This window comes from Vulpes vulpes, chromosome 15 (assembly GCF_048418805.1).
Source record: "Vulpes vulpes isolate BD-2025 chromosome 15, VulVul3, whole genome shotgun sequence".
Taxonomy (NCBI): Eukaryota; Metazoa; Chordata; class Mammalia; order Carnivora; family Canidae; genus Vulpes; species Vulpes vulpes.
In genome coordinates, this window is record NC_132794.1 from 54,635,922 (window position 1) to 54,644,801 (window position 8,880).

Here is an 8,880-nt window from a genome sequence, read left to right on the forward strand (position 1 = left end):
TTTTTTTTTCAATAAAATCTCACAAAAACAGGCAGCTTGGTCCACAGTTTGCCAACCCCAATAGACTTTCACTGTGAAGTCTTTTCTGATGAATTCTATTCCCAGTGTGATGCTTCCCTTGTCACATGACTGCATTTGCCTTCAATAGATACTGAGTCTTTCCCACAGTAGTGATGGGGGAAGATTGAGGAAATGAAGCTATTATCACGAGTATGGGAGAAAGAAAGAAACCTACCAAGTATAAGATTTATTATAATTGGGAAGCAGTAAGATAGACTGGTTAAGAGCAATGAAACTATGAGACCAGATTTCCCAACTCTTATTAGTTTATGTCACCAGAAGAATTACTGAAACTCTGCACCTCAGTCTCGTCATGTAATAAATGGGCAAGTAGGTATAATCCTCCTCATAGAGAAGTTATACATTACACGAATTAATGTATGTAATGTATAATACTGAGTGATATATCAGAGCTTGCTAATCTTTACCATTATTATTACTGCAATTTAATGTAAAAATTACATGATAGCAATGGCTCTGAGCTTACAGGTGGCCAAGGTAAAAAATGAAACAGGAAGAATCAAATAACTTGTCATGTTGGTAAAAACTTAACACACATACCAGTTTCCCCTGAAAAGACGAACATCTCTTGCGATTCTATTCTAAGAGACATTTTTCACACAGGACATGAGAACAAGAGATTCTGAATGACATCATGAGGAAAGAGTTCCACTCAGAGAAATGGGCAATGCAGGAGGATACCTGTGCTGGTGACCTTCCACCTTCAAGTAAAAGTTCAAGGTGTAATACTAAAATATAATATATGTGCCATCCAAAGCCCCCACCAACTCTGGCATTCTCTAATTCCTTCTGTGTTTTTTTTCAATGTCTCTGTAGAAATATTAGAGAAAGTTTCTCACTTGACAAATATTAGAATATTATTAGCCACACTTGGGATGTGTGAACTAGCATGAAGGAATATTAGGAATTTTAAGTGGAATTTTACCAAAGTCTTAGTCCTGCATTTTTTGTCCAGTGGAATGAAAAACCAAAACCATAACTAAAATTAATGGAGAAAGAAAATTTAATATTGCGAATTTGTCCTTAAAACTTAACTTTTATGCACCTTAGCTCTTTCAGCTGTAAAAGCTAATAAAAGAACCACCCCACTGAACTGCAGTGAGTATCAAGAGTTACCATATGTAAAACACTGAGAGCAGGACCTGGCACACATAAATGTCATCTGAAAGTCACCTATCACTGCTACAATTATTGTTGTTATTTGTTCTTACTTAATCCTATGCCCCATGCCATCTGCTACCTTTCCATCGACTCCTGGTTCCCATGATGCATCTCATCCTCCTACCAAATATGAAGCCCCTGCAGGCTGCCGGCTGGATGTCTCTGGCATTCCACAGAGTTAAATTCAGGCTGGCATCTAATCAAGGCTTCCTGAATTAATGAACTCTTTGAAACCCCATCTAATGATCAGTTAGTGTTAAAATGGCTTTGATAGGATTCATGACTCAAATGGGAATGAATATCAACCTTAACAATGCCTGCCGTAGAATTCAGGCCTGATATATTAATCAATTTCAGCTTTCTTAAAAAATTTCATGGAAAAAAAATTCTAAGTTGCTTGAATAGGCCCATTTGTTGGGTTAGTTTCTAGAAGTGAAGAAACTGTTAATACAGTTTATTTCTATTTCAAGAAAATATTTAAAATCTTATTTTTTCATTTTAAAGGGTAAACTTCACAAATTGGTTGTTTGGTTTACTGAAAGAAAAAGCAAACAAACTCTCTGCAAATACCCTAATAATCTGTTCAGTATTTTGTTTGATAAGCGTCATTGGCATAATACTGTAATCTTTTTAATCATCAGCTACACAAGACAGCAAGGGAATGTTTCAATATTCTTTAAACTCCCCATAAGCTTGGAGGGATGTCTGTACTTCCATTTCCATCAGCCTCAAGCTCATCTCACCATAGGCTGAGGTATGTTTTAATTAATTTGTGATATCAACAACTTAGGCATTTTTGTAAATAGCCTCTAGGTCTTAATGCTACAATGTGAGTCACATAAATAAATATTTTGTCTCCATCTTCTCATTTAAAATGTAGAATTGTTAAGAACTTCTATTTAAGAATATCTTTTATGGGGGAGAGGGAGCATCTGGGTGGCTCAGTCAGTTCAGTGTCTGCCTTCCGCTCTGGTCATGATCTTGGGGTCCTGGAATGGAGCCCTAACTCAGGCTCCCTGCTCAGCAAGGAGTCTGCTTCTCCCTCTCCCTCTACCCTTCCTCCAATCTGGCCCCCATGCACGCACATGTGCAGTGTCTCTCTCTCTCAAATAAATAAAATCTTTTAAAAAATATCTTTTTTTAATTATATTGCAATATTTTAGCTTAATCTTTTCAATAAACACAAGGACAAACCATACCACTGCAGGAGTCTTTTCCCCATATTTAATTATTAACCTACCTGACTTCAGATGAAGTCTTAAAGTCCTCTTTGTAAAATAAATGGACTTTATAAAGTCTACAGAACTTTTCTGTGTTCCCTGCTAAAGTTCTTTAATAACAGACTTCTGTGTAATTAATCCCTTGGAGTTTGCCGTCACATAATCTACCCTGTGTACGAACTGTTCCATGTGTATTTTTCTGGTAACAAGACCTCTGGAAAAAATAAACAAACAAACAAAGACCAAAAAGAAAATCACGCACAAGAGCACAAATTGTGTGAAATACATCTAGTCTCATATACTTATAAGTGAGGCAACAAGGATAGAAATTCTCAATCCATCTTATCAGAGATTTAAGAAAAAGGGGTTTCACTCTAAAGAATTTTTTTCCCTTTGACAGGAAACTGCAATATTTCCTTATTTGAGAGCTAAAGCAATAAGGCACTCTTAAATAAATGGTTCCTAACTACTGCTATTCAAGTAGAGCTGTGTGTTTCCTTTTAATTGAATTGTCTCCCACACATTTTGCCTAATCACAGAAGTTAAGAATTTAGCTGAAAAAGTCTTGTGAACTGAAATTCTCACAAAAAGATAGGATTTTATGATTTGTCATAAAGTCATTTCACACATGCGAAGCAGTGCTCTGGCAAAGGAAAACTGCTATACATTTCTTATTCGAAAACATTTTTGAAACTTGCAAAATTCTCATTTCAAAATAGAGAAATATGCAATTTTTGCAGAGTGAATGGGGACCACACTCATTCCATAAAAAAAGGATTTCCTGTAAAAACAGAAATTGGCAATTTAGTCTAAGAAAACACAGTGAAAGCTGGGAAGAAACTTGAAGATGCTTAAATTTCCACTGTGGAACAGCTTCTGCTGCCCAGTGGGAAGGGAAAAAAAAAAAAAAAAAAACACCTGCAACAGGATGGGAGGAGAAGAAGACAAGCTAGGACTACACTCCCAGAAAGGGAAAAATGAGGCAGGTCCTTAGTCTGTGAAGCTGGGATGCTGACAGGGAAGGAATTTACATCCCAAGAAGAGCAAGGCAAACTCTGCAGTCACCTGTCACATCAGAGAAAGACAAGAGGGCACGATTTGTGGAAGAGATGAGACCCACGCACAGTGGACACTGGTGAATCTAGAGCACCTTTTAACTAGAGGAAATATTAGTGAGGTGCTGAAAGTTGCTGCCACCAACTGGGCATCAGACAGACTTGGGGTTACAAATCACTTTCACTTCATGAACTGTGCATTGCCATCAAAATGGTAAACAGCTTTTGCTGTAAGTCAAAGAGGTTAGTTTTGAAGCCGGTAATATTTTAACTAGCAAAAATAGAGATTTTAAGCAATAACTGGAAAAACATTACACACAACTGCTTCTCCTGATGATTTATACAGCAGGGCATGGTTGAAAGACTTATTCATGTGAGGCTGTAATGGCAATAAGCAGAGAGAATACCTTGTAAATGCTACTCAAATTCAAAATCAAAATTGCTACTTGTTTAAAAATCTGTGGGAAAACCTTTCATCCAGAGATTGTACTTTTTATTCATTTGTGCCACATATACATTTGCACATGGGCACACAAAGGCGTGCAGAATTTGGGAGCGGCAAAAAATTTAACATAATCTAGAGAGCCACCTTACGGAACCATTCTAGCCACAGTATGGGATTCCGTACACTGAGAGAATGCACAAGGTACATGCACATGAATTAACAGACAGATGCACTAAAAATACATGGAAGTGAGCAAGGCTCAGAACAGTATGTATAGTATACTGCATGTATTAAATAGGACAAATGTGAGCCAAATACATACACATGTATGTATATATATATATATATTTGTATATGCATATAGATGCCTATAATAGTTCTACAAAAATATACACAAAAATGGTGTCTGAGAGGGAAGAGGGAAATTTTTTAATTGCATATCCTTTTAAATTATTTTTCACCTCCCCCAAATATATATACATATATGTGTGTGTGTGTATATATGTATATATATAAAACCTTATAAGATAACATAGAATTCTAAAAACAAAACCCTTTTTATTATAAAGGTTCATTATCATATTATATATGATATAGTACACTGTAAATGTTAATTATAATTATTTCTAATATCTTTATATATACATGAAATCTTACAGATAATGTGAGAGTGAGGCACACTCATAATTACTATTCTACTAATAACACATTTTTAGGAAGACTTTATGAATAGTTTGCAATAGAGTAACATCTATGTTAGTGACCAAAACCCATGAGGAACACAGAGAGATGTTTCCCTATAATCCTAAAAAAAAGCAATACCTTTGAAATAAGTGTTGGTGTGAGTAAAACTAGGGACATTCTGTTAAGCAACAAAGTAAAGCTTGGTTTCTGTTTTCACATCGAGTTGTGCTTCCCGAGGAAACAACGCTGGTTGGTGATAGTGCACAGAGATGAGACGAATGTCTGGCAGGGCCCAATGTCTCCCTGCAGACTTTCATCCACAAAATTAAACCTCACTTCCTCTCTTTCTGTAAGAGCAATGCCATCCAGCTGAACTATTAAGATAATATATACAGCAGAAATATATATATGTATATATATATATATACATATATATATATTTTTTTTTTTTTAAGGAAAACTGCTGACTAAATCAGGTCCTTTGAAGAACGTATGAAAATCAGAGTTTTAGTTCATCTGTTGAACTTGCTTGCATGGGCCTTGCACACAGCAGTGAAGGTCTGCCGCCTGATCAGAATCAGGCTTAACATGATAAGGGAATTTCCTTTCCAACACTGCTGGAGTCCTGGATTTATTTTCCACAAAGGCCAAGATGGAACTAAATTAATCATAACTACTTCCTGAGGCCAGAAAATCATGCATATTTTACCGCAGCCCAAGTGGTTGGCCCTGACAATCACCTTGTCCCTCCAAGGTCTAGACCAAGACTCAAAAACTGGTCCATTCAGTTTACTACACTTTTTCTTCCTGTACCTGGGCCATACAAACAATATAATATAACTATTATATAAAATATTATATAAAATATAAATTTTATGCCATATATATATGGATATATATATATATATATATAATTAGTCAAAACAGCCCACAACAACAACAACAACAAAAATAAAGGAGATGTTCAGCCACATATCGGATTGGACATCATCACCTGGTCGTTCAGGATCATATAATCAAGCTACAGAATCATTCAAAAAGGAGCAACAATGAGAATCATGAGAACTTAACAGAAAACCTCTGTGTGCCGCACACTGTCTGGGTTCATTTAACAGACTACTCCAAGGAGATAAAATGGATCATTCACAGTTCATCCTGCTGTTTCTATAGAGGCTTGAATTCCAACAATCTCACCAAGGCAGATTTTTCTTTCGACCTGAACAATTTTAAGGGAACTGTACTCCCACCGTCCTTCAATTCGGGGAACTGACAGAGCTTAGACAGTCAACCTGCCTGATGTAAATATTTCCTGCTGAAACATTTCCTGTGATGGGGACTTGGGAAGCCAGTGAAATGCTTGGTCGCATGCACACAACACTTACACCACTCGTTAAAAACATCCCTTTAAGGCCGGCCACAGAAGTATCAGTGCCCCAATGAAAAGAGGACCTGTTTACAACCCCAAAGAACCCAAGTCCTCAAAAATTTTGCCCTGCTCCGCAGCCCCGGGTGGCCCAGCGGTTTAGCGCCGCCTTGGGCCCAGGGCCTGATCCTGGAGACCCGGGTTCGAGTCCCGCGCTGGGATCCCTCCTTGGAGCCTGCTTCTCCCTCTGCCTGCGTCTCTGCCTCTCTCTGTGTGTGCGTCTCTCTCATTAACAAATAAATAAAATCTTCTTTTTTAAAAACAGTGCCCTGCTCTACCTCCAGTGCAGACACCTGAAAGGCAGTATCAGCCGGAGGGCTCAGCCCCGGTTTTCCGAGCCCAGCTCCGAGGGGAGCCACCGGCGCGTGCGTCCCGCGCGCCCGTCATCACAGCCCTTCCTCGCCGCGCTCCCCGACCCACGGGGCATCTGCAAAGGTGCCCGCAAGCCCCGCACTTTCCCCTGGACACAACCGGAATCGGTGTGAAGGGAGAGGAACGGGCTCCTCCCCTTCTTCCTCAAAGAGCCCTTCTCGCCTCCAAAAGTCCGCCTCGACGATGGCCCAAGATTCCCGTCAACCACGACATCTCCTCCGGGGCAGGAGTCTCTAAAGAGCAGAGGCGGAGTGGGTGGGCCCCGAGCGGGGCGAGGGCCGGAGCCCCCGAACCTCCGCGGTCCCCGGAGACGCTGTCCGAGGCCTGGAGGCGCGGGGAAGCGGCCCCGCCCGCCCGCCCGCCCCTCGGACCCCGGCCCGGGCGGAGGCGCGGCGAGACCCAGCCCGAGCCCGAGCCCGAGCCCGAGCCCGAGCCCGAGCCGAGGGGCCGGCGCGTCCCGTTACCCTTTAAGCGCGTCGTGTCCCGCGCCGCCTCTTCTCTTGGCCCGGCTGGCCCTGGTCTCCTTCGCGCTCGCAGCCTCCAGGTTGGCGTCCGCCCCGTGGCTCGTGTAGGACGCTACGAGCACGGTAAAGCCCAGGACGACCTCCAGCAGCCCTCCCCGCCGCATGATGCCGAGCGGCCGCCGGCTCCCGCCGCCTCTCGCCGCGCCCCGGGCTCGATCCGCGGCCGCCGCTGCGCCCCGAAGCGCGCCGCGCCGCCGGGGTCCCGCTGTCCCGCCGCCCGCGCCCCGGGCCGGCTCCTCCCGCCTGCTCCAGGCGCTGCTCCGCTTCAGGCGGCCCCTGCCAGCTGCAACAGACAAATCGCCGGGGGGGGGGGGGGGCGGTCAGGGCTCCGGGATGCCGGAGCCTCGGGGTCCCCGTCCCCGAGCCCAGCCCGCGCGCCGCCCAGCGTGGCGCAGCCGCTTTGGGGGAGCGAGGACCGCCTGCCCCCGCGCCCGCCCCCGCGCCCGCGCCCACGCCCGCGCCCGCCCCCGCCCCGCCGGCCGCGGCTCCGCCGACCCTCGGCCTCCCCGACGCCGCCTCGCTGCGCGCACGGGTGCACCGTCGTCACTTGGAGCTTCGCGGCACGAGCCGCGCGCCCTGCGCTCGCAGCCGCAGCCGCAGCCGCAGCCGCAGCCGCAGCCCCGCCGGCCTCCCCCGCCGGCCCCGAGCATCCGCCGCGGAGCCCCGGGCCGGGACGCCGTCGGGCAGGGGAGGGCCAGCGCCCCTGTGGACGCTCCGGGGCAGCCCCTCACCCCCGTCCCTGCCCCTGCCCCGGCCCCTGCCCCTGCCCCGGCCGCGGCCCCTGCCCCGGCCCCTGCCCCGGCCCCTGCCCCGGCCCCTGCCCCTGCCCCGGCCCCGGCCCCTGCCCCGGCCCCGGCCCCTGCCCCGGCCCCAGCCCCTGCCCCTGCCCCTGCCCCGGCCCCAGCCCCTGCCCCTGCCCCAGCCCCTGCCCCTGCCCTCCGCGCGGCGCGAACGCAAAAGCCTCCGCCGCTGCGGCTCCAGCCCCGGTGGCCGACCCCGGCCGGGACCCCGGCGGCACCCACTGGAGAAGCGGCGGCTGCGGCTCCGGCTCCCGCTCCGGCTGCGGCTCCCGCTCCGGCTCCGGCTCCGGCTCCCGCGGCGGCGGCGGCGGCCGCCCCCGGTCCCGGCCGCGCAGCCCCGGCCCCGCTCCGCCCCAGCTGTCGCCGCCGCGCCCGCCCGTCCGCGCGCCCGCCCGTCCGCCCGCGGCACCCACCGCCTCTGCCCGGCTCCCGCGGCCCCCTCCTTTCCCCACCTCTTCAAGTATCGTCTGCGCGGCGGTTTCTCGCGAGAGAAATACTTTTTTCAAAAAAAGGAAAGAAAAAGAAAACGACACCCCCTCCCACACCCCCTCCCCGCCCCCCACCCGCGGCCCCATCCATCCGCCCTTTCCACTCCCCTCCGCCAGCCGCCGCCTCGGCGCGGGGCCTCCCTCGCGCAGGACCAGCGCGGCCCGGAGGCGGCACCGGCGCAGCGTCCTGCCGGGCCGGGGACCGTGGTGCCGGGCGAGGCGCGGGGGCACGGAACAGGCGGGGGTCGCGGTCCCGCGGTCCCTGCCGCCGGGAGGTCCGGCCCGAGGCTGGCCACCTCCGGTGACCCGGGGGGCCCGGCGGGCGCGGAAGGCTGTGCCACCTGCACCGCGAGCGCGCGCTGGGGACGGCGGCCCGCAGGCCCGGGAGGGGCCCCGCGCCCCCGCGCCCCCGCGCCCCCGCGCCCCCGCGCCCCCGCCGAGGGCCCCCGCGCCCCCGCGCCCCCGCGCCCCCGCGCCCCCGCGCCCCCGCGCCCCCGCCGAGGGCCCCCGCGCCCCCGCGCCCCCGCGCCCCCGCGCCCCCGCGCCCCCGCCGAGGGCCCCCGAGCCCCCGCGCCCCCGCGCCCCCGCCGAGGGCCCCCGAGCCCCCGCGCCCCCGCCGAGGGCCCC

At 49.6% G+C, this 8,880-nt stretch overlaps 1 protein-coding gene across 2 annotated transcripts in view; it reads right to left on the bottom strand.

Annotated features, from left to right (window-relative positions):
• FBN1 (fibrillin 1) overlaps window positions 1–8,111 on the bottom strand; it is a 225,988-nt gene extending 217,877 nt beyond the window's left edge. Inside the window, exons 1-2 of one of the 2 annotated variants that reach the window (XM_072738473.1) lie at window positions 7,988–8,111; window positions 6,906–7,248 (exon numbers count right to left, since the gene is read on the bottom strand). In XM_072738473.1, coding sequence (XP_072594574.1) covers window positions 6,906–7,069 — 164 coding nt within the window. In that variant the 5' untranslated portion in view covers window positions 7,070–7,248; window positions 7,988–8,111. Of the gene's footprint in view, window positions 1–6,905; window positions 7,249–7,987 lie in introns of those variants that run through there. The other variant, XR_011997378.1, reaches the window with a different exon arrangement.
• Window positions 8,112–8,880: the final 769 nt, after the last annotated feature.